Genomic DNA, 25,630 nt, shown 5'->3' on the forward strand with positions numbered 1-25,630 from the left:
ATTCTTAAACTTTTAATAAGTTCCCTAAGGGGGCTGGAGAGGTGGTTAAGAGTTAAGAGCAGTTCTTAACACCCACACAAGGTGGCTCACAACTACATTGTAACTCCAGTCCCATGGGTTACAATGTCCTCTGGCCCCTTTGGGTACACATATGGTGTACACACAGGCAAGCAGCCACCTACACATAAAAATAAAATTTAAGAACAAGCTCTATAAGCAGAGGTGGATTTATTGTGTGTTGCTAACACTTCAAGACCCATGGACCTTGGCCAAGGTTTGTATCCAATGTTGTAAACTTTATATTTCCCTTTTTTGTTTGTTTTGTATTTTTCCTTTTTTTTAAAAAAAAACAAACAAGGATTCTATGTGTAGCCCTGGTTGGTCTTAAGTGCACTCTATAGACCAGACTAGCCTGTAACTCAGAGATCCTCCTGCCTCTGCCTCCTGAGTGCTGAGATTAAAGGTGTGGACAACCACCCACCACCCGGCTAGTCAGACATGTTTCTTTAGGAAGGTTCCTCCTAATTGTAAGATCCTTAGCATTGTAACATGTGTCCACCCTGAGTAACTGTCAGATACAGCAGCATTTAGGATCTGCTGTGCTTCAACCCAGTTTAAAGATTTGGCAGAGCAACTTTCTTTCCCCTTATGTTTGGGTTTCCTGACATGATTATAAATAGTGCCTTTTGGTGTCTGAGCTGTCACCACAGGGCTGATTCACCAGACTGATTAATCCAGATTGCCAAGCCAGGTTAGACTCAGCTTTGGGATAGTGGAAAGTGATAAATGGGTACTTTCCCTAAGACACCCAGACACTCACTAACATGAGCAGACAAGGTTCCCACTGGACCTAGTTCAAAGCCTGGCACCACAGTAAGACTGTCTCAAAAACAAACAAAATAAGCCATACGACAGTCGTTCCCCATGCACTAAACAAAATGAGGTGTCCGTTTTTGTAGATTTATAGCACTGAGAATTGGTCTCAAAGATGGTGTATTAGAAGGGTTTGATCCTCAGCAATATCACCAACACACACACACACACACACACACACACACACACACACACCTGCTATTCCTTTTGATCTGTATCAACTGCACAGGTTACAATAGTAATTAAGAACAGTACCTGCAGCCTAGCAACAGACTGCTTCTTATCAGGGTACTCAGTCAAGTGAACTTATTTGTCCTCTTGGGGCTAGGTTGGTATTTTCTAATTTTATGAATATGGGTTTTACCTGCACATATGTATGTGCGCCAAGTTCATGCCTGTTGCCAATGGAGATCAGATGGTGTGTAAGATCCCTGAAACTGGGTTTACAAATGACTGTGAGCCATCATATCATGTGGGTTCTGGGACTTGTACCTGTGTCCTCTGGAAGAGCAGCCAGTGCTTTTAATCATCGAGCCACCTCTCCAGTTCTTATATTAATACTTCTATAATCCTGATTATTCTAATAGTAGATGATGGATTAATATTTTTAGAGTTTTGCTCCTATAAGCAGCATCATTTCAACTGAACATTAAAAGAAATAGACTTGGTCAGGTGCCTTTAATCCCAGCACTTGGGAGGCAGAGGCAGGTGGATCTCTATGAGTACAAGGCTAGTCTGGACTACACAGTGAGTTCCAGGACACCCAAAGTTACATAGGAGATCTTGTCTCAAAACAAACAAATGAACAAACAAACAAACAAACAAAGACTTGAAGAGAGCTAAATAGCTTAGAGCAAAATTAAAGATAACCTCATAGCAGCAAATGATTGAACTTCTTCCATGAATATGATTGGCTATAAATTGGTGACATAAGCCCGTAACCTCCATATTCAAGAGGTGGAAGCAGGAGGATGAGAGGTGTCAGGTGATCCTCAGCTACAAAGAGGGTCTGAGACCAGAGCCGTGAAAATGAGTCAGCGGGTTAAACACTTGCCCGAAAGCCTGGTGAACCCAGATCCTTCGTGGTGGAAGGAGAGAACTGACTCCACAGTTGTCTTGTATCAAAAAATAGGAGGTATCACCCAGTGGTGGCACATGCCTTTAATCCTAGTACCAGGGAGGCAGAGGCAGGTGGATATATGAATATGAGGCCAGCCTGATCTACAGTGAGTTCCAGGACACCCAGGGCTGCACAGAGAAACTCTCTCAAAGAAAAGCAAACAAAACTATATATCTATGTGTATGTATGTATGTGTATACACACACAGAGTATCAGTTTTATACACATTACCCACTCTGCTCTTACCAGCGCTCCCGAAGGAAGACAGAACACAGAACGAGTCTCTTCCAGTTTCAGATGTTGAATCTGAAACTTAGAGAGGACTGTGATTCTCCTAAGGTCATTCAGAGGAAGTAGAACCAGAATCCATATCTTTTACTTGCTACACTGACATTTATATTTATTGGTCATTTATCTATTCCATACAATTTTACTGAAAACCTATGTGTCAAGCCTTAGCTTGAGAAAAAAGTCATCAAGCCTTCCCCACCAAATACCTTGTGCAACGAGGCATTGTGGAGCACACCTGCACTCCTGGACTTTGGATGTAGAAGCAGGAGGATCAAGAATTCAAGACCAGCCTGGGCTCCATGATGCCTTATCTCAAAAATAACAAGGCAAAACAAAACAATAGACTGTAGTACACGCCTGAAATCCAGCACTTGGAGCCTAAGGCTGGAGGCTAAGGCAGGAGGACTGACACACATTCAAGGGCAGCCCGGTCTATAAAATAAGTTCTAAGCAGCCACGTTTACACAGGAAAATCCCATCTAAAAGTCGTGCAGGTGCCAAAAAGATGCTCAGTGGTTCAGAGTACTTGTTGCTCTTCCAAAGGACCTAGATTTGATTCTTAGCACCCACATGGTTGCCCACAATTGTAACTCCAGTTCCAAGGGTTCCAACACCCTCTTCTGATCTCTTTAGGCATCAGGCACACACATGGTGCACATACATACATGTAGGCAGAATACCTGTAAACAAAACTGTGTAACGTTCATAATATGGGCATTCAGAAAATGCATACAAAATCTGATAGGCCATAAACTCAAACACAGTAAGGGTGGAACTGGATTATTTAAAATATTTAAACCAGATGTATGCCGCACTCTGCATGGCTTCAAGGACTGGCCTAACTGGGTGATGCGGGAATGAGAGAAGGACAGACACAGGGACACATATACGGAAAGACTGGGATCAGCTGGGCTACGCTCATTCTGATGGGCAGCACCCACTGCTGCCCAGAACTTCAATTCATTTATTTTATACACCTGAATGAAGGATGCAGGCTTATAGTATATAGTCAAGTAAAGAAGTGGACTCATGGTTTACAACTGAACAAGGAGGCAGGTTTAGCTCATCTCGGTAGGAGGTCTCTGGGGGGAGCAGTCCCAGGCTGCAGTCATCCAGGAGGATGAAGCTGTGGTTTCTAGTTTATGCACACACTGGGCAAACATTTGTAAACACTGGTACTTAGACCAGAAGAAGGCTATGTTGTTTCTCTGAACCTCACTGGGGAAAGCTTCCCGCTCCTATGGGCCTGAGGCATTGGGGTCGTTGGCATGGCTGTGCCCATGTTAGCAATACACATTCACTCAGGACTCATCCGCTCCCCACAGGTGTGGTGCACACACCTGTATTCCCCGCACTTGGGCGATGGAGGTAGGAGGAGCAAGAGTTCAAGGCGTTCTCAACTACATAGTGAGGCAGCTTGATATACAAGAGACCTTGTTTCAAAAATAAATAATCAGATCCTAAAATCTCTTTCTAAATCCTCTTTAAACATAATGAGACCCTTTGAGTTTGATTGAAGGAAGGAAGTGGAATTCCTGTGCATATGGGATCCAGTGGAGCCACACACTCAGGCCTTTTCCATTCCAGAAAACCTGGTCAAGACATGGGCGATGGGCCCTCTGCTAGTGGTCTATAGGTTCTTTTTTTTTTTTATTAAATTATAAAAGTTTCCATTTCAGCCCCTCCTCCTACCACCTCCCCACCCCCCCCACTCCCTCTCCTCCTCCCTCTCCATCCCCCAGAGCAGTCAGGGTTTCCTGCCCTGTGGGAAGCCCAAGCTCCTCCCCCCTCCCTCCAGGTCCAGGGAAGGTGAGAGTCCAAACAGACTGGAGCGCCAAAATCCAGTATATGCAGAGGAAGCAAGTCCCAGTGTCATTGTCAACGGCCCTTCAAAAGGGCTCCGGGCCAGCCATATTTAGAGAATCTGGCTGGATCACGTCCTCGCTCAGTCCCAGTCCAACAGGCCTTGGTGAACTCCCATTATATCAGTCCCCCTGTATCAGTGGGTGCTCGCATCCCTCGCAGTCCTGATTACTTTTTTTATTTTCTTCATCATTCTGTTCCCCATTTGGACTGTGGAGTGCTCAGTTCGGTGTTCCAATATGGGTCTCCATCCGTATTGCCATACAACGTCGAATGAAGGTTTCCTGTGCCCTTGCCTTCTTTGCTCACGATCTCCTTCCCTCTGCCTCTCATTTGGACCTAGGGAGCTAGGTCCAGTGTTCCAACGTGGTTCTCCGCCTCCATCTCCATCCATCGCCAGATGAGGGTTCGCTCCGAAGGCCCTCTGGATTGGTCTATAGGTTCTTGACTCATGTGTAAGGTGGTCATGTTTTCTCAGAACAACCGTCAGGCAGGTAAAGAGGGAAACCCAGGTGTACTGGACTGAAATGGGTTTTCTCTCAGCGATCCCTTGCTGATTCGGTTCATCTGCACCCTTACTGACCTTTCGTGTGTCCTTTCCATTCTAGGATGGACAAGATACTCCTAACTCTTCAGCTTCAACGACAATTACAGGGGTCACTGTAATCCACCAGACATACTTCTGAGCTCGGCTTTGCCTCACTCTGAACACCAGTGCTGTCTTCTGCACCACCGTCTCCTTCTTGCAAATCACTACAGGCTGCCTCCTGAAGCCCTCACACTCGTATCTTCACAGGGACTTTATAATCAAATATATGCCAGGACAGTGAAGAAAGACCCTGTGTCGACAGAGCTACCCTCATGCCCTGCACCTGACACAGACAGAAGCCTCTGTGATTCACTTTGCCTATGTGTAGAAATGAGAGGGCAATCCTTAGAATCACCCTTAGCAATGCTGCCCCCCCCCTCTTTTGAGAGATGACATTCTCATCTGCCTGAAGCTTACTAGTTGGGCCAAGCTGTCTAGCTGGGGAGCCCCATGGATTCTTCTGTCTCTACCTCCCCAGCACCGTGATTACAAGCTTACACTATCATGCCCAGTTCTACGTGAGCGCTGGGGCTCAAGCTCAAATTCTTATGCTTGCAATGTGCTTTACGGACTGAGTCATCCCTCTCCAAGATCTTATTTGTGGTTATGAGACACAGTCCCACGTAGCTGAGGCTGGCCTTGAACGTCCCAACTTCTTGCCTCTTCCTCCCGAGGGCTGAGGTCACACGTGTGACCCCAGTTTACACAGTGCTGAAGATGAAGTAGGGTTCTGCCATCACTCTGCCGAGTAAGCTTCAGTCCCAGCTCTGGTTGGCTTTGGTTCCTGTTGGTCTGTTTGTTTTTAGGACAAGACTGAATTCACATATGTAGCCCAGCCTGGCCTAGAAGTCATAATTGGTATTCCTGACTCAGCCTCCCAAGTGCTGGAATTATAGGCAAGAGTTATTACACTTAGTTAAGTTTACATCTTCCCCCTCAGATTTCTGTATCTCTTGTTACTTCTCTTCTCCTTCCTCTCAATATGTATTTTCCTTGTGTCCTTCAGACCATGCATCTTGACCCCATTCATTTCCCTGTCCCTTTGTATCTGCCCTCTGCCCTTGCCATCTCCACCCCAAAATAGAATAAAATAAATTTTAAGAGAAAAAAGAAAGAAAAAGAAAAAATCTCATCATGGAGGTCAGAAGCTGTAGTGTGACACAGTGAATCACTTAGTGAACACTTTTGTCCATGTGTCTTTACCTGCAAGTGTTCATTGCAAAGAGTCCTTGGTCTGGTTAGAGGCCTCTGGTTTCTGCTATGCTGATACTGGGCCCTCACTGGGGCTCTTCTGGAATGTTCTGTTGTTTTCCTGTGTTATGGAGACTCTGCAACCTTGGATCTGCAGGACCAGCCTCTTCATATGCTCCAGTAGATCATAGATGGTGTGGATGTTGTGGTTTGCCAACTCTTAACCCTGGTTCTGGGCCTGAGTAATTACAGGTTTGGTTAGCCTGCCAGCTCTTCCCAGTTCTCAGCATCAGGGTGAGCTCTCCAGCATTGCCCTGGCGAGTTCACCCCTTGCAGCAAAGAGCAACGAACCAGGGGCAGCCAGAGGTCCTGCTCTCACGCCTTCAGGGTAGGATTACCTACCCTACACCATCAGGGCCAGCTCCACTGTGCTGCCCAGCTGAAGTTCAGGGGCCACTCTCCTGAGTGCTGCAGCTGGTGAGGGGGAGGGTCAGCTCTCCTGCTCTTTTGACCTCAGTGCCTGCTCTCCCAATTGTCCAGTTAGTGACGGTGGACAGGGTATCTTCCCCCTCACCACCTTATTACAGATGAGGTGCGGGGTCAGATCTCCCCTGATCAAAATTTCCAGCTGGTTCACCTGCATCCTGTCAACAGGGTCAGCTCTATTGTGCTGCCCAGGGAAGAGGCAGGGCGCACTTTCCTGAGTGCCACAGATGGTAAGGGGAGGGTCAGCTCCATTGCCCACCACAGGTGGCAGAAGTGAGGGGAAGAGCAATATGTACTTTTTAAAAGATTTATTTGTATCACTTTTTATTTAGGTGTGTGTGTGCATGCGTCCATGTGCATGCACACCTAGAAAAGCCAAGAATGGTGTCAGTATCTGAACTGTGGTTCTCTGGAAAAGTAGCAAGTGGTCTTAACTTCCGAACTTTTTTCTAGGCTCTTCATGTGGTGTGTGTGTGTGTGTGTGTGTGTGTGTGTGTGTGTGTGTGTGTTTAACACAGTACATTTGTTTTGTTTTTGTTTTTTTTTTTAACAGAGTCTCACTGTGTAACTCAGGCTAGCATGGAGCTTATTATGTAGTTCAGCAGACTGGCCTTGAATTTGTGGCAATCCTCCTGCTTCTGTTTCCCAAGTGCTGGGATTTCCAACACTTTTTCATTTCCTTATTCAATAATCTGACCTCAATTTTAGGGATTTCAGGCCGAATAAACCTGTTCTCCCCCAGCCTTCCTTCCTTCTGTGCCACTCAGCAAATAGAAACCCTATTTTGCTCTCCGGGCTGTAGTTCAGGGACTTTCACTGGACACCTGTGAATTTTTGCCACCTAGTGGCTAGAACTAATAACTGCATCCTGAAAAGCACAGGGCATTCATGAATAAAATGCAACACAGGTTAAGTCACACCCAGTTCAATTTCAGAATGATTAGGGAGATACTGTTCTCCTGGATACCTATGAAGACACCATTGTGTCGGAAAAGAAATACAAAGGCTGGGGGGGGGGGGTGGCACATGCCTTTAATTCCAGCACTCAGAAGACAGAAGCAAGCTGATTTCTGTGAGTTCTAGGTCAGTCTGGTCTATGGAGTGAGTTCCAGGACACTGAAGGTTACACAGAGGAATCTGGTCTTGGGGAGGAAAAGTAAAAAAGAAAGAAAAGATACAAAATCCAGCAATATCTACACCTCTGGTATAAAGTTCATTTAAAAAGCAAAGGGGCACAAGTCTTTAGAATTCAAGCTACTTGGTAGGCAAAGACATGATGATCACTTGGACCCAGAGTTCCAGGCCACCAGGGAACACACAATGAGAGCCTGTTTCAAAACAGCAAAAGCACCAACCACACCAGGGCACGCCATGAAGCACCTGTGCCCAAACGTTTTGTCTGAGTACACTGAGGATGAACCCGGGCAAATGACACAGGAGAGGAGTCTGCTGGGAGCCGCTCCTTCTGGCTATGAGGGAAACAGGCAGGTTGATATGCACTGCAGCAGCCTCTCATTTGTTGCCCACGACCTTCTATCATCTTTCACCAAGTCCTCGACGTCACAAACACGGTGAGCTTTTCACAGTGCAAACTGTACAGCGTCGCTTTGCAGCAGAAAACTACTCAGCGACGGACTCCCACACACTGGCTCAACAGTTACCTCCAACAGAAATGAGTCAGGGCAGGCGGCAGACACCTCCTTCACAGTCAAAAAATTCAAAGAAAACACAATATACATAATCCAGACTCTCTGTGAATTTTTCATCTTTACGTGGCTTATTTTTACTCGATTACTCTGTCTCTTTAAAGACTTTATCCTTTTTTTTAAAGCATTAACTTTATTTTATGACTCTCTATACTCTTTTTTTCTTTTCTCTCTCAAGCCTACATACATTTATCCAACACTGTGACTCATTTTTAGGTCTTTTATGTCTGAATCTGTCCTAATGTGAATCTGTAATTCTTTACTGTCCAGGAGCACGTCTTAAAATGCTAAGCGCTTCTTAAAAACTTAAGTTGCGCCATTAGTCAGGAAAATATGCTAACACATGTTTGCCTGTCCAGTCTAAAACTTAAGCTGCACCATTATTATTGTAAATACGGTAGTTCCTGCCTGTGCTCTGCACAATCCAGCATGGTGGAGCCCATTGTGCCCCAATTCCAAGCACACAGTCAGTCCAAGTTGCCATCAAGCAAGCTGCATGCAGCACGATGCTCACAAACCCCCATCCAAGTGCTTGGTCTTCTGAAAGAGCCAGAGGTCACACTGGCAGCATAGCCCATAAATCCGGCATTTCAAAACCACTGCAGCTTTTTTACTGCTATGGCTGGATCAGGAAAATATCTCTAGGGGCTTTAAGAAGCTTACTGCTTCTTGCCAGTAAGCAGCAAGAAGTTGTGTTAAACTCTGTATTTTTTCTATAATTCTTTTTTAAGCCCTCTTAGGTTTTACATGAAGTTAGTTTGCCATGTTGGGCCACCAATTATTGCAAGATGTCCAGGCTACCCAGCTAGCTTACACCCAAAATAACCACACATAAACTGTATTAAATTAAACACTGCCTGGCCCATTACCTCTAACTTTTTATTGGCTAACTCTTACATATTAACTTAACCCATCTCCATTAGTCTGTGTATTGCCACATGGCTGTGGCTTACCAGAGATTCTAACCAGCGTCCGTCTCAGGCAGAGGATCCATGGCTTCTCTGACTCTGCCCTTCTTCCTCCCAACATTCAGTTCTGTTTTTTCTGCCTACCTAAGTTCTGCCCTATCAACTAGGCCAAGACAGTTTCTTTATTTATTAACCAACGAAAGCAACACACAAACAGAAAGAACTCCTACACCAGATTGGGATATGGTTTTGCCTTTTAATTATTTCCTTATGTATTTATTTTGAAGCATGGTCTCTCTTCACACACCTAGCAGTCCTGGAACTCTCCATGTAGACTTAGATGACCAGCCTCCCTCCAAACTCTGAAATTAAAGGCATGGGCAACATCCCCAGCTTATGGACAGATTTTTAAAACCCTGTTTTACCATTGCCGTCTTTAATAGCCAATCCCTTTCCAGAATTTTATTTCTATCCCTGTGAAGTTATTCAAACACATATTTACCTTATTTTAATAGAATGAGAGAATATTATCACTTACAAAATGTGAAATGTCATAGCACCAAAGTGTATTTTCTATAACAGGCAGTCTCAAACATGAGTTATGACAATCCTTGAAAAGTAAAGTATCTAACTCTGTGTGTTTAAAATTTCAAAGGTAAACTGGTCACTCACTACAGTTTTACGTCAGTCCACTATCACTAAGACTTTAGCAAGGGCCTTCTCTAAGTCCCTTATTGTCTTGGTTGTCAGATAATACTCTATGGGGTAACATATTATCGAGCTTGAATCATATAGAGACACTGCTCTATGACCCAAGTACGTTATCTTTATCGCAACACCTATTTTCCCAGTGAAACCGCCAAGATTCACCAGCTTCTGCTTTAAAGTTAGTGCAGTTTGTTTACAATCGTTCTTTAACTTAGCGCCCAGGTCCCTCAGAACAGAGCTGTCGCCTTCCAGCTCCTCCTCTCCCTGGACAAAGCTGTGCAGGGTCAGGAGACTGTCCTGGGAAATATGAAGCACATCCAAGATGACTTCCTGCTTCCTCTGCAAGCCCAGACTTAAAGCCAAGCTCTTAGAGATGATCAGCCTTCCCTGACGAAGTGAGCCCAGCTCCGTCTGAAGTAACTGCCCATATCTTTCATGTTCTGAGCACAGCTCCATGCGGAGGCCTTCTGGAGGGCATGGCACCTTTCTAGACAGCACTAGAAAAATAAATAAATACACCAAATTATAAAACAAAAATGTCATGAATGTCCTGTATGAGCTATCACCAGGCAGCTGGTAAGTCCCACACTTTGCATCACAACCCAGAAGGTGAACACACAAGACACCAAACGGTAATTCAAGAACAGAAGGGCAGCAGTGCAAGGGGGACTTAGAAACTCAGTCTCTGCAAAGAGAGAGCTTTGGAAGCAGCTGAACACTCATATTCTTGCTGTTTCTATAACATGGTGCATCAGGAGCCTGCTCTGGTACTCAATGAATCGGAAGAGTCAGGGGAGCAAAGGACAGACCTAGTGCTGAAGACAGAAAAGTCAGGCATTAGGAAGCACCAAAGAGGTGATGAGACAGGAGGAAAGCGAGGAGAAACAGGATGGCTCCACAGAGCAAAGGAGGGAGCAGAGCACATTCCCAGAGCTCCAGTGATGGAGAGAGGATGCTCAAAGGAGAACACAAGGTAGGCTAGACTTCTCTGTGAGCACAGACTGGCAATCATGGCCATAGGGTCAATCCATAGTTCTTGAAAATCTGTTTCCAGTACAGGAGTTTGAAGGGACACTGTCACCTTCTACCTGTCAGGTTGACATTGTAGAGGAAGTCCGTTTTGTCTGTCCTCCTATGTCAGAATGTTACATGTAGCCAAGTGCTATCTTGTATGTGTACTTGTGGGCTGGCAGCGTGCATTGGGATGCTTACTGTTTGAGACAAAGATATTCTTGGGACCTGAAAAAAAGTGTCAATCCCAGTGCAGGAAGCCTGGAAACAGACTTCAGCACAGAGACCTATTGAGGCAAGGAGGCCTGAACACAGTCACAGCAACCAACCTAGGAAGGCACAGTGACACTACCTGGAAGGCAGGCACTCTGTTGCTGGGCTTCTGGAATGTCAGTAGCAAAGCAGCTACAGGTACATGGTGGTGGGCTGCTTGATTGAAGGGTCTGTTTATCTTCTTGATTGAAGAAACCTGAGAAGAGAAAAGGTAATGTTATATTTCCCACAGTCCACTCTGTTCTCTAATCAGTGCAATGTGTATTAACAGTCTCAGTTGATCAGTGTTTTCCTATGAGAAAGTGGGGTTAGATAGTGAGTTTTGATTTTGACGTCAAACAAAATTTGCAAAATTGAGCTTTGATGATAGTTAAGTTTTCCACACAACACTTACAGAAAACACAACAGCAGAAAGAGCAGTAATAGTAATTGAAGGCATCAACAATTAAATGAGTCTCTTTTTACTCTATGCTTTTTAAAATTTAGACAGACATCCATAGACCATGCTGGTGCAAACCCACTATGTGGACCTTGGGCAGCAAGTGCACCACCACGCCCAATTTATGAGTTTACAGATCAGAGTGATTGAATCCAGGGCTTCTGGATGCTAGGCCAGCACTCTGTCACCTCAGATATGTCCCCAGGTTGGTTTCTTTTTAAAGCTGGTAAGTCTAAGAGGAATAAAGGCTGGGAAAGGAGTGGGTTTCTGAAGAGATGGGGAAGCTGGCACTGGGAGACTGCAGAAGTTTCCCGTGCTCATGTCAACCGAGGCTTTCCTAGTCTAAGGGAGTTAAAAGGCCAGCATTTTTTCTTTTGAGAAAATCTAGGGTCCTATTTTGTATACAAATATGAGAAGGAAAAGTTTTAAGACAGACACAAATGGCAATAAAGAGGCAAAGAAACACAAAGGAACAGGTTAGATGGTGGGGTTTCTGAAATGAACACAGGTTACCACAGGACCCGGGGTAATGGAGACAATCCATGGTGGGCTCCAGAAGCCTTCACAGTAGGAGGGATATGGACAGACAAGCTAGATATAGTCTGAAAGAGGCAGGGAGAACTCGATAGGCAACTCTGGGTGGATGAACAGAAATTCAGGAAGTAGACAGGACAGGGTTCATGAGAGGCTCTGCTGATCAGCTTTCTTATGGAAACCACTTTTAGGATTCTGTTGCAAAATGTTGGGCTGCATTTTGCTTATGGCCTGTTTCTTGGCAAGAATCTCAGCTTAATACACTGTGGAAGTGACAAAACCCTTATGGGAATTATGAGGCAGGTCCTTTTCTCTTTGTGCTTCAGTCCTGGCCACTGGAGAAGCAGGCTGTGTCACACTTGGTCATTGTGAAAGAAATAGCTCACAGTATTACTGAAAACTGCTAACATACTTTCCATAGGGAATGTCCTAAGTGGGGAAAAGAAACAGAAGGTTGTGAGCTATGGATAGTATCTAGCAGAGATCAGTAAATGAGGAGTTTGGTGTTGCCCAGGTCCAAGAGAACAATCTTCCAACTCCCAAGCCAATTAGAAAGTGATTGTTAATTCCCCTTCTCCAACCTGGTGTAGCTTCCATCTGGAGCTTGACCCATTCCTCTGAGGTAAACGTCTTCACACAGCCGTCTTCCACGTGCCAGGATTCAGGCTCTGCAGCAAACACAGCACAGCAGAATCTCTCCACTCTGAGTGCACACACATATGAGCACACGGCTCCCTCTCTCAGGACTGGGATGAATTTGCATGTGTACTGTATCTTCTCCTGCTTCTCGTCACAGAAGTGACCGACAGGCAGCTGTCTGATGCACTTCTCTATTTCACTCTTTAGATTCTCAAGGTATGCTTTCTCTGCTTCAAAACCAATTATTTGTCCTTTTTTTGAATCTAAACCAATGAACAAATATCCCCCATCAGTGTTTGCGAATGCAGACACAGTTTTAGGGAGAATCTCTAAAATCATTTTTTCAATCTTTCCTTTAGGGGACATTTTAACTTCTGCATGTTTGGATTCAGTGAAACAGAATGGCTCCTCTAGGGTCAACTTTTCTCTGTTAAAAAACGTAGCAAGGCGTTTATCAGAGTCACATAATCCAGGCAAGCTCTGTCTTGAACATGACCTCCCTTCAGAGTCTTTCTTTGCTTTGAGGGACTGCACTGCATCAGGACCTTTCTGTTCACCTGAAGTTGACAAATTTCTCACATAGAAATTGGTTTTCAAGGTGAGGACACATTGACCAGAGATATCCGGGATCCATGGTTTCACAAAAATTAAAAAGTACCCTTTGTTCTGTATGTAGTCTCGGTATTTATGAGGAATTGAAAGCATTTTATGAAAAGATTTTTCCAAATCCAGTCCTATTCCATCTCTGATGAAGCTGTAATTTGAATTCTGAATGTGAGCCTTGACCACGCCCCCTCCAGAATTCAGCAGAGCGCACACAGCCTGTGAGATGCTGTGGGCCTCTCTTGCTTTCAGTTGTTTATTTTTCATTGCCTTCCTGTTCTCCTCTCCCAGTGTGATTTCTCCTACAGACACAACCAGTTCAGCATAGTCCGTCTCCTGGTCAATGTTGATGCTCATTTCCTGAGTACTTGCTCTCTTTCCCAGATGAAGTCCTTTCCTGTAAAACAGACAGAGCCATTAGAGCAGGAGCCAACCAGTGAGAGCCAGCTCTGCTTTACAGAACACACAGCACAAGCACCTGAGCTGCTCTGGATTACTTAAATGAGAAGATTGGACCTGATGTTTATTTAGGGACTGTCTAAACAATTTTGAACAGACTATTGTAACCTGTAAACTTGCTAAATTTTAAAATTGGTTGTCACGATTGTATATAATCCTCTTCTAATAGTTTTAAACTAATAACATTCTTTGTGGATTTTCATCATTTGTGATACTGTGTTGTGTAATGAACTTTAAAAATTTGTGGTTTATTCATTTGAATATTTTATGTATATATGTGTTTGCCTGCATGTATGTATGTGCTCCACAGGTGTGCCTGGTGCCCTTGGAGGTCAGAAAAGGGTATTGGATTAATCAGACTAGACTTCTTGGTGGTTGTGAGCCCACATGAGTGCTGGACATCTATCCAGGGTCCTCTGTAAGAGCAACAAGAGCTCTTATGCACTGAGCCAGCTCTCCAGCCCCAAGAGAAGGACATGTAATGTAAGTGAAGACTGCACCCTGAATACATTCTATCTGACCTATTTTTGACATCCCTGACCCATCTGTCCCCTATGTTTCCTTATACAATTTCACCTCCTCTTTCCTGTCTTATACACGCTCAAGATTTTATGGATGTATAATCTATAAACTCTAGGAAGCACAACCGAGAGGAAATGTCTGAGATTTGTCTCTCTAGGACTGGTTTGATTCACTGAATGTGAGCATGTCCCATAGTCTCCACTCCCCATAGAGGTTGGGATGACACTCAGGGCTTTGCATTTGTGAGGTGAGCATTCTCCATGGGCACACTATAGCTCCTTACTTCCTTTAATGTAGGGGTTCCCTACTCTCCATCTCCCTTCAGGTGTTGCTTCTACACTCTGGGGTCTTGATTTTCTCTTTTCATTTTCTCAGGACTTTTGTTTCTAATCCTGTGAAGTCTTCTTTGTGCCATTGCTTAGGAATGCTCTGCTCTGTTCTAGGACTCTGAGCTTCTGACTTTCCTTCTGGGCTGCTTCCTAGTTTCTTCCCTCCATGACAAATCAGTTAGTTCACATACTTTAGGTCTTTCAAATGTCCTGATCTGGCAGGCAGTCTTCCCTGGGGAACATTTCCCAAGAGTTGACCAGAGGGCTCTATGAGTGTCTGTGGATTCACAGCTTTCACCAACATTGGGCTGTTCCCAGCCATTATTTCTTTCAATAACTTCTCAACTGCTTTCTGATGTCAGATCCTGGGGACAAATACAATTACCATGTTAGCCTACATGATAGTGATCCATACAATGATGGACTTTGTGGGGTTTGTTTTGTTTTTCAGTTCCTTGTTGCAAGATATTTGATCACACTGTGAACCCCAAGATTGCATTACTTACTGGAAAAACCTATTTCTAGTTGTGGTGTTGCTCAGCCCGCAAGCAACCTTTAATCATAGAGCTTTCTGCTTGAACATTGTCAATAGCTTTAAATGAAATCAACCATAGATCAAGAGACAGAGTATGTAATCTCATAAAAGGAAAAAAAATAATTATAGAGAGTAAGAGGGAATCAGGAGGATGGAGAGAGAGGCACAAGAAGTAGAAGCGAGGGACATTCATTTGGAGGAGTTTTCTTTGAGACAACATAAGAGAAAGCAGGCTTTCACCCCAACATCTGACTCCAAACCTCGGTCAACAAATGGTGCCCAACATCTGGACAGCTGCATCCACATAAAGCCTGAGAGAGCTTGTGAAGTTATTCTACCTAAAAAAGAATAGAGTTAAGCATGGCTTATTGATAGCAGCATTTTCTCAGGTGTACTCTGCTTACTAGAGGCAAATAAGTCTTATTTAAGAGAGGTTTCCTGACTCAGCTTTAGCTGCAAAACCTTTGCAGCCCTTTTAAGAGGCTCTACCACAAAACACTTAAATGCTGTTTATGAATAGCCAACAGCATGTTTCCTGGTGGTGGCATATATCTTGAAATGCCATAGAGTTGTGGCAATAAACATGGCTCCAGCTGGCACCTCTGTCATGAAGCTGGAATCTCAGAAAGCTGAGATTGGGCAGGATCCAGCTGTCAAATCACACCTTTAATCATAGCCATATTTCTTAGCAAATTAAAGACTCATGTGGTCAGAAAAAGAGAGAGATATATACAGTAAAGATAGATTCAAAGATGAAGAAAACCTCTAAAGGGTTTAGAATGTGTTTAAAAAATATATGTGTAAGCTTGGGAAAGAAAAGAAAAAAAAGGATAAAATCCTTAAAATAAAAAAGAGAGTAGTTGGATGTGGTGGCACATGCCATTAATCCCAACACTTGGGAGGCATAGGCAGACAGAACTCTGTGAGCTCAAGGTGTGGTGGCATACATTTTTAATCCCAGCACTTGAGAGGCAGAGGCAGGCAGATCTCTATGAGTTCAAGGACAGCCTGGTCTACAGAGGGAGTTCCAGGACAGCCAAAGATACACAAAGAAACCCTGTCTCAAAAAAGCCAAAAATTAAATTAAAAATAAAAGAAATAGAGGTTAAAATAAAGTTATGTAAAGATAAAAAATACAGAGAGTCTGGATACTGTATGCTATTATGTTCTCTTTGAGTTGTTTGAATGCTGAGGAAGGAGCAACAGGTGCTAAAAGATATTTGTTTATAAATGCTGCTAAATTAATCTAAGAGAGGTATTTTGAAAATGTCTTGACTTCAAAATTGAAGCCACAGGTATGTTACTTTGAAGAAGAGGTTTTGCTTTTGTTTCCACAGCAAATGAGAGGCTGTGGATTCATTCCGAGTTAAGAAAAATCAGGTTTGATCAAGGAAGACCCCCTGAGAAATCTCCGATAGGAGTGGATGACCCAGATGTCTAAGTTCTACATCCAAGACAGATTCAACACTGCTGCCTGAGATGATCAAGCCTCACAGAATTTTCTAGTCAGGACTTGATCATAATTCTAAACCTTTTTTAGGTCCCTGTAAGATTATCAGCACCCTCAATCAGCAGGAAGTTGCCTGGAAAACTATGCCCACATTTCCCAAAAATGGACTATGGATATTTTTCTTTGTTTAGAGTGTTGGTTACAGGTTGTTATGGCTAATGATCAGGAAGAAAGCTGAACAAGGGAGAATCAATTCAGTGTTCTTGTTTTGAAAAAAAGGGGGGGGAGTGCTGTAGGACAATGGTTTTACCCTGTAAGATTTGTTTCTTGTACTTGTTTAATAAATGCTGATTGGCCAGTAGCCAGGCAGGAAGTATAGGTGGGGTGACCAGGCAGGAAGTAGAGACAGGGCAACAAGGCAGGAAGTAGAGGTGGAGCAATGAGAACAGGAGAATTCTGGGAAGAGGATCTGCAGCCTTCAGTCATGACTCAGACTGCCTCACTGAAAAAGGTACCAAACCATGTGGCTAACTTAGACAAGAATAATGGGCTAATATAAGTTATAAAAGCTAATAAGAAGACTGAGCTAATGGGCCAATCAGTTTTATAATTAACGTAAACCTCTGTGTGTTTTTTTAGGACTGAATGTCTTCAGGACTGGGTGGGACAGAAATCTCAGTCAACAAGTCTTTGTGGTAAACTCAAATGATGGAGATTTAGGTAAAAACCATAGTTCCTATTGATGCTCCCTGGCTTGGTGATTTCATTGGTTTTTCTTCAGTTTTCTGATTTGTTTTTCTGTCTGCTTGGTCTGGTATTGGGCTTTTCCAAAAATTTTCAAAAATTCAATTAGTGTAGCCTTAAAAATTTTGCCTGTTCCTTTATATTATATTTAATTATTGAATTTATTTTCCAAAGTGACTATCCTGGTTTTTATCTCTCCCTAGAGCAGTTAGTCCTCAGAATCCCAGCCAGGGTAACCCCATCTTGCAGTGGAGCTTCACTTTCTGTGTTCAACAGGACACTACAGGAACAGTAGCCTTCAGTCCTCAGCAGGACAGTGCATGCCAAGATCAGCAGAATCCAAGGTGGCTCAGCAGTTTAGAGCACTGGTTGGTCTTCCCGAGGACCCATGTTCAACCCCCAGCATCCTCATGGTGGCTTAGACATGTGGTACAAAGACATGCATGCAGGCAAAATACCAATATATACAAAATAAATTAATGTTTAAAAATTATTTTAAGCACAATTTTCCCATAATAGTTGTACACTTGGATTACTGCTGCACTCAACCTTCGCCTGAAGAGCTTCCCTCTGCTGTGAACCAGTCGATAATACAGAGGCTCATTACTGCTCCAAGTGTTGAGAAGAACTGACTACTGACTGCTCTTTTTAAACGTCAGTTTGGGGACCAGTGCAGAAGACGGCACATGAAGAATGTCGGGGCTGAGAGCTGGAGCCGGAGAAACGGGTCGTGTTGAAGAGAACTTGCTGTTCTTCTAGAGGACTCAGGTTTGTCTCACTGCACTGAGTGGCAGAGCATTACCATCTGCAGCCCCAGGACCAAGGATAAGGATCCTCTCCTGACCTCTGTGTACACACACACACACACACACACACACACACACACACACACACACACCAATAAATAAATCCACTAAAATATTGTAAAAGCAGGAGGGTGAGGTGGAATATGGAGAAGTGCTGTCGTCAGGACAGGACGAGGCCTCTGTACTCATGAACTCCCCATAGTGTCAGCACAGGCACCAGACCAAGCCAACAAAGCCACACCATGTCCAACAGGCAGCATTCACTGGACTCAGTGGGTCACAGTTAATTAATTAATAAGAGAGAGAAGATAAGGCAGGAAAGTGTTAGGAATGGAGAAGGGGAGGAAGGGTGCATATGATCAGGATACATTGTTACACACATGAAATTATCCAAAAATAAAGAAAAGATGTTCTGTTCAAGATAATAAAATAAAAAAACAGAAGTTACAGTTCCGGGTATATGACCTAAGAATTCATGTCATCATGCACTTCACACACACACACACACACACACACACACACACACACACACACACGTACACTCATGTACGTCGCCTTCCTCAGGCACCAAGCTGCTGATTCAAAGAGCCTGTCAGCAGGCGAGTGGATGAGGAACACACGGCTGGCGATGCACAATCCAGCCGACTACATCCTCACTCTGTACTGAGGGTTTATTCAGCCATAGGGACGAATGAAGTGCATCGTTGCAGGAAAGTGGATGGAGCTGAGGAGTGTAATAAGTGAAGTGATTCAGAAAGACAGACATCATGTGTTTACTCTCACATGCAGAATAAAACCCCTAAAAGGTATTAAAGTACAAGGGCAGGAAGAGGAGCAGAAGGGGAGGAGGAGAAGAGAGAGTAAAGAGAGGTTCCCATGATCAAAGGACATCTCATGGGTGACAACGTCAGAGTGAAGCCCCTTATTCAGTAAAAACGAATACCAATCAATAAGAAAGAGGCTCCTGTAGAGGGAAAACATCACCACCACCAACAAATCAATTTTCTCAGCCTAACTTCCAGCCTGAGGTGTTTTGAACTGCAGCTGCTTTGCTGTACTGACGCTAGGGGGCACTCTCACACAAAACGACAGCGAAGACACCTTGGACAAGGGGAGCTACAGAGATGTGGGAGGATGAGGTGGGGCACTCAGTGTCTTGGCCAATGGGAAATAAATGCAACTCTCCTAGCCTGTCCCTGTTGTGAGCTAACCCCACTGAGCTCATCTGACTTCGGGGAACCGAGCTTGCCTGAGTCACTTGTGCTGTCCTTGCCAGCTTGGTGTGGATGCTCAGGATTCTTTTATGTCCTGTAGGTTTTTAGCTCTTTAAACATGTTTAAGTGGGACTGGAGAGATTGTTCAGTGGTTAAGAGTACTGACTGTTCTTCCTAAAGGGCCTGGGTTCGATTCCCAGCATCCACATGGCAGCTCACTACTGTCTGTAACTCCAGTTTTAGGGAATCTCACAGACATACGTGTAGGCAAAGCCCCAATGTACATAATAATAAAATAAATCTTAAAAAAAACATGTTTAAGAGTGCTGCATGTATAATGAGTTTAAATTTTTTTAGTAGTTTTTTTTCCCGCTGTGTATGTCTGTGAATGACAAATGAGCCTGGTATCTTTGGCAGCCAGAAGATGACATTAGGACATCTGACTTGGAGTTACAAATGGTTGTGAGCTGCCCTGTGGGTGCTAGGACCAGGTCTTCTAGAAGAGCAACCAGTGCTCTGAATTGCTGAGCCATCTATCCTTGTCAGTTTTTCTTCATCCTTCCTTCTTTCCATTGCTATCAACAGAAATGAGGTGGATTCAGACTGGAGGATTCACATAGGAACTACGTACAGTAAAATTAAGTTCATTGAAATGTGGATAACCTTATACAAATAATACAAGTTATCATTGATGCTTGATGCAAGTCTGACTGGTGAGGCTTGGAAAGAAGAGGTGTGTGTAGATCTCCAGAGCCCCTTCAGGTTGCCCCATCTCTTAGAGACATAATTTGGCTGTTCATGGAGCTACCAAGATTAAACTACATCTTTGTGGCACTAAGGGCTAAACATAGGTCTGAGGAACTCTGTTGTTGACCAAGCAAAATTTGGTACCATTAACTTCTCCCCATCCTGCAAACAGAGGAAAGCGTTTGCTCCACCAAACTCCGGCAGCATCCAGGTCCCCAGAAGTTTGTGCTTTGGAAGAAGAGGCTGTGGAGATGCCAAGAAGTCAAAGACAGTAGGAGGGACAGAAACATTCCAGGGTTTATATGAGACGGTGGGTTGTTGAACCATCAAGCCCTATTCATCCCAGAGCAATAGACAGGACCTGCTCTTGAGAAGAGGACAGAAAGAGAAATACAATGAGTCTGCAGGATGCTGGTGTGAACCTGGCTCACCCTACCTTGTGCTGGAATCTAGTTGCTTGAAGTCCTTTTTGCTCAAGGGAGGGAATTTCACGTTGTGCAGCCTCCTCCAGAGCAGGAGCCCTGCAAGGACGAGAGTTCCTTCAGTGCCGAATGTGGCTTCTCCTGGATAAATACTTCACCTTCATGAGTTCTGGTTTTGTTTTGTTGTTGTTGTTATTGTTTGTTTGTTTAATGTTTCCATAGACGGATTGAAGCAGTTTTGTTCCTTTGTCTTCCTCCTCTCTCTGCCCAGAGTTACCCGAATTCTGGCCTCCAACCTTGTTCCCACCTCAGCCTCCCAAGTACCCATGATCATGGGCACACCCATCACTCTGTTGTTATTTCTAGGGCAGAATTCAATCTGTTAGCATTTGACTTCAGCTTCTGCACCTATGATGTTCTTCTTAACATCATTGTTGAAAAATTCTGGTGTCAGTTTTCTGCAACTTCATGAAAGGAGGGGAAAGTGCTGGGTCGCAGCTCAACGGCCAAGATCTGCCCTGATGTGTGGACTGTTCTGGATAGAACACCGTGCAGCACATCCATTAACCTACAGCTGAAGGAAGTACCATTTCACCGACATGATGGGTTTTCTTTCCCTCATGGGCAAGTTCATCATGGTTTGCCATCCTTGCAAAAATCAAAGAAGAAAGTTTAGAATTTTGTTTTGCCTTGCAGTCATGTTTCATTTACAATTAGTTTGTAAAATAATGATTAGCGGCTTCTGTCAAAACCCTGAAAACTGTAGCTTTTCAAAATGATTAATTTAATTCACGTATGTATGGGTTCCACACATAGGACTGGTGCTCATGGAGTTCTGAAGAGAGATACCCGGAATTGTAGTTAGGAATGTTGGTGAGCCACCATGCTCTGATTTTTTATACCACTCCCCCTTCCTAAGGCTGGAGAGATGGCTCAGAGGTTAAAAGCACTGACTGCTCTTCCAGAGGTCCTGAGTTCAATTCCCAGCAACCACATGGTGGCTCACTATTCCCAGTTCTTGTAATCTGCTCATTTTCATATTCATATCAATGTACCAGTACTTCATAATATCATGACAGCTGAGATTGGAGATGGCTTCCAGACGGTTAGAGTAATATATGTGAGGTTCAGGTGTAATCATAACTGAGGCAGGAGAATACTAATCATATCACTAATTTTTTATTTATTTATATTTTGTTTTTATATTTATGCTTTTTGAGATAGGGTCTTCTATGTATTCTTGTATTCTCTGTAATTCTATGTATTCTTGGCTGGCCTCTACCCACCAGGTTGGCCACCTGTCCATGCCTCCTGAGTGCTGGAATTAAAGGCATGAGTCAACCCTCCTGGCCACAACTACTGAATTTCATTAGGTCCAAGGGTTCTCTCATAAATATCCTCAAATCTACATGTAGATGTGGTGAAGGAATATAAACATCTAATATGCTTGGTAGTGGGAATCCTGAGAAGATACACAAAATAATTAAATCACAGAAAGCAAAAAATAAAATCCTGAAGTAATAAAATCTTGCGGGAAAGAAGTTTGTTTTGACTCCAGGAATCCAATTCAACTAAAACCATGAGGATGCATCTGAATTTGTGACTCATTTTACAAGAAGGTAAAAAAGTCATCTAAGACTGCAAAACCATAGGAACACTAGAGAAGAACACTAGAGAAGTTTCTGGAAGCTGAATTACTAGGTCAAGTGATAAAACTGCTTATATATTTTATATTCACCATTGGGGTTTCCCGAACAACAATTTTCTCTTGGGCAGATCTGTGGAGGCACATGCAGTACCTGATAGGACACAGGCCTGGGGTTCCATATCCATTATAAACCAGCACATTCCTCTATGTTCTCCAAGTACCCCGAGCAAGGAGGAAAACACTGTCCCAAGTTGAGTTCAGACTGGCCATACATTCAGATAGGTCCCAGCTAAGGAAAGCATTGAACACACTGCTGAAAGTTCATAGTCAGGCTAAAGAAAAAAGTCTGGTCTCCCAGGAGATGAACAGCGAGGAAGCCAGATGTGTGTGATCACTCAAATGTAGACTGAATGCCTAACCATGATGTTCATGTGATGTAACTGAGCTAGAAACTCGCAGGAAGTTGTGTGTTCTCACTCTGATGAGCATTCTGGTTCACGGGAGAGCTACTTAGTGTGTGTTAGCGCCAGTCAGTACCAATTTCTACACAGGAGAGCAGCCCCAGATGTGAGTCACTTTGCCCAGTGTCCTGCCAGAGATCCTCATCTCCATCTAAAAGGCTGCAAGGAGCCAAGCATGGTGTTGGCCTTGGGAGCCTGCTGTGGGCATCCTGAGCTTGAGGCAGGCAGAACACACGCTGTGAATCACAGGCCGGCCTGGGGTACACACTAAGACCCTGTCTGCCTCCCTCCCCTCTAAAATACTAAAACAAAACCTCATCCAAACTACACTGGGTCTAAAGCGACTGTACTGCCGAGAAAGAAACAGTTTCCTTTCTGCCCAGTTAGTAGTTGCAGCCCCACCCTGTTCTCTGCACTGCTGAGCAGTCTTGGTTCCTCATTCCTTACCAGCCCCTCCTGTCCTGCACCCTCCTTACCAGGTCCAGTCCTAAGCCAGCACCCCTAGATCACCATCCACAATGAAAGAGGCGGAAGTCATATCTCACACCGAAGTGCAAAATGACAGTGACCCTAAGATTATAAAACCCGAGAGTGCTACCATGCAGTCACATTTAGAGGAGCTGTGGGCTAGCCTGGGGCAATGACCATCTCAGTTCAAGGGCCTGTCTATGAAAACTGACTATAGTTTATATTCATTACCTTCAGGCACACGGCTGCGATTCTGTCTTTCAAAACCAAGGCAGACGCCAGAGTTCACCAATTCCCAAGAGTGACATAAAGCTCACTCAAGTCCTGGAGCCCTGGGTCTAATTTACCAGGTTTCCTTCTGACATTGTAGCATTGGGTTTGGGGACATTCTCTCAGAAGGGAACTGGGGTTCAGGGTGTCCAGTCAACTCTCTTTGGAAGTAAAGAGGATGACATTCAGTTGTCCTTCCTTTCCCACAAATGCAGTTGGTAGGAAAGCAGAGAAAGGGTGGCCAGGAGGGGAAGGATCGGCTTTCTGTGGAGCAGCAGTAAACACCCCAAGCCTCTAAGAGAGGAAGACATTTGCTCTCACCTCAGCTCCGGTGACTCCCAGGTCCTCAGCAGCCCGTGCTTTGACAGAAGAGTCTATGAAGATGCCAAGGAGTCAAGATTCCTACAAGGAAACCATGTTGGGTTTACCTGAGAGGGATGGGTTGTGCTGGCAACTCCCCCACTCCACATCCCCCAGGTGTCAGTAAGCTGACAGGCCCTGGCATTGGGTGGGAAAAGGAAGAGAGAGACAGTTGGGTCAAGGATGCTGCAATGGACCTGGCTCACTTACTCAGTGTCCTGGAAGCTGAGTTCACTGAGGCTCAGAGCACTGGTAGGCTTCCAGTTATTTCGTTTCCAGTCTTTTCGAGAGACGGGAGGTCTGATATCAGGGTAACCTCTTAGACAGCAACTGGCTAATATATAGCCAAGGTGTGGTTGCTTGATGCCCTGAAGTGGACTTGTTTCATGAATTAAACTGTGCTGTACGCTGGGACTTTGAGCCTTGCGTCACTCCAGGAAGTATGATGGGGAACTTCCCCACTCTGTGTAATTCTCACTCAAATGGACGAAGACAAGAAAAAGAACAAACAACATGCGAACAAACGTGAAAGTGCGGAGAACACAGGGACCAGATGGAAGGAGAAGGGCAAAGGGAGGGTAGAGGTTCAGGGGAATTTGTTCCTATCTAGTAAATACTGGCATGAAAAACATTCTAACTTAATTTAGAAAACAAATGGGCTGTTTGTGGTCTCTTAGCAGGAGCGCCAGCCTTCCATGTTTAGCAGCCAGCCCTGAGCAGCCTAAGCCCCAGAGCCACAAAGGGCAGGTGCTGGAGGGCTGGGAGGAAGAGAGCAGTGAGTGTCCTGGGGAGAGGGAAGGGGCCTGCAGAGGGCTGCTATTAGCCCTTGGGCACCTGGCAGGAGCCTTCAGACAGAAACCTGGCCAGCCCAGCATCCTATGGCCACTAAGTCACCACAATGTCTGTGTGCCCTATGCCACCCCTTCCCCCCATTTAAGAGACAAGCGCCAGCAATTCCCTCTCCCTTCTTGTTTCTCTGAAGAGGCAGGCAGGCCTTTGAGCCTGTGTCTATCTCTACTTCTCTCTCATCTGTCTCTCTGCCTCTCTCTCTGCCCCCCAACCCCAGTGCCTCTCTCTTTCCTTCCTTTGTACCTGTCCCCAGAGGTCAGTCTCTCCCCTCTGCTCCTGCCTTTCCCCATTCCTTTTCCCCCAATAAAAAGCCCTCCATGTGAGCTCTGTTACATGGTGTCTTTCTTTCTCAGGCCACTTTTTAAATTTTAACATTGATATTTGTAGGGCCCGGGTCTCCCCTTACTCCCTGGGGTGCGTTTCCAAGGACACTTCTGGTCAGCCAGGCTGAAGCTTCCTGCTAGTCCCTGTGCTCACTCTGCCTGGTGATTTAGCTGTAGGGCATTGTTCATCTTTGGTATGGTAATTTCCCACCTGCCCAGGAGAAGTTCCTACATGGTGCCAGTTTCCCACCACCTGGGAAAGAGTTCCCACGACGCCAGTCCCCCCCCCCCCACATGGAAAGGAATTCCTACGGTGCCAGGTTCCTCTCGCCTGTGAAGGAAGTCCTTTACTGGGGCCCTAGTATATTAGTTTGGCGAAATGATGAATAAAGTGGCATTTGGCTCCTGACGAATGACCCAGGTCTCTTGTGTGTGTGTCTTTTGTTCAATCTCCAAGCCTTTGCCTGGACTCGCATAAGGTACAGATGCCTGCGAACTGTACGAAGAGGGTAACACGGAATTGGGTGTTACAGATATGTGTGAAACTTGGCAGACAACCCTGGCATTTCCTCCTGTCTACTGGCAGTCTGAGTCATGCTGGAACTTGCTTCAAAAGTGGCAACCCCAGTCACCGAGCAAAAACTGCCTTTCACCTCAACTACTGCCAAGACCCTCTTCAGACCGTGAACAACAGAACACTGGGGAGTCGACTGCCTTGAGTTGTCGCCTAGACAAAGGCAGGCTGGTCCTCCATCAAATTCCTAGTCCCTGTTGGAACTTCTGCGACCT

At 44.7% G+C, this 25,630-nt stretch overlaps 1 protein-coding gene and 1 pseudogene across 10 annotated transcripts; both read right to left on the bottom strand.

Moving 5' to 3' along the window:
* LOC148120837 (golgin subfamily A member 5 pseudogene) overlaps positions 1-25,630 on the bottom strand; it is a 107,073-nt pseudogene that overhangs the window by 63,982 nt on the left and 17,461 nt on the right.
* Positions 9,270-24,116, bottom strand: LOC148120842 (schlafen family member 2-like). 10 transcript variants are annotated; one of them, XM_087910176.1, is made up of 9 exons: positions 23,880-24,116; positions 23,631-23,711; positions 21,050-21,110; positions 20,477-20,561; positions 15,320-15,417; positions 14,736-14,909; positions 12,574-13,631; positions 11,099-11,215; positions 9,270-10,232 (listed from the first exon to the last, which is right to left on the bottom strand). In XM_087910176.1, exons 6-9 carry the CDS (start codon positions 14,864-14,866, stop codon positions 9,712-9,714), a joined length of 1,827 nt encoding a protein of 608 aa, XP_087766302.1. In that variant the 5' UTR covers positions 14,867-14,909; positions 15,320-15,417; positions 20,477-20,561; positions 21,050-21,110; positions 23,631-23,711; positions 23,880-24,116; the 3' UTR covers positions 9,270-9,711. The 10 variants fall into 10 exon arrangements, with proteins under 10 accessions (XP_087766302.1, XP_087766299.1, XP_087766300.1 ...); XM_087910173.1 differs by lacking the exon at positions 21,050-21,110; XM_087910174.1 differs by having other exon boundaries at positions 15,340-15,417; positions 20,477-21,110.

The sequence above is a fragment of the Myodes glareolus genome, chromosome 9 (genome assembly GCF_982192425.1).
Source record: "Myodes glareolus chromosome 9, mMyoGla1.1, whole genome shotgun sequence".
Lineage (NCBI taxonomy): Eukaryota > Metazoa > Chordata > Mammalia > Rodentia > Cricetidae > Myodes > Myodes glareolus.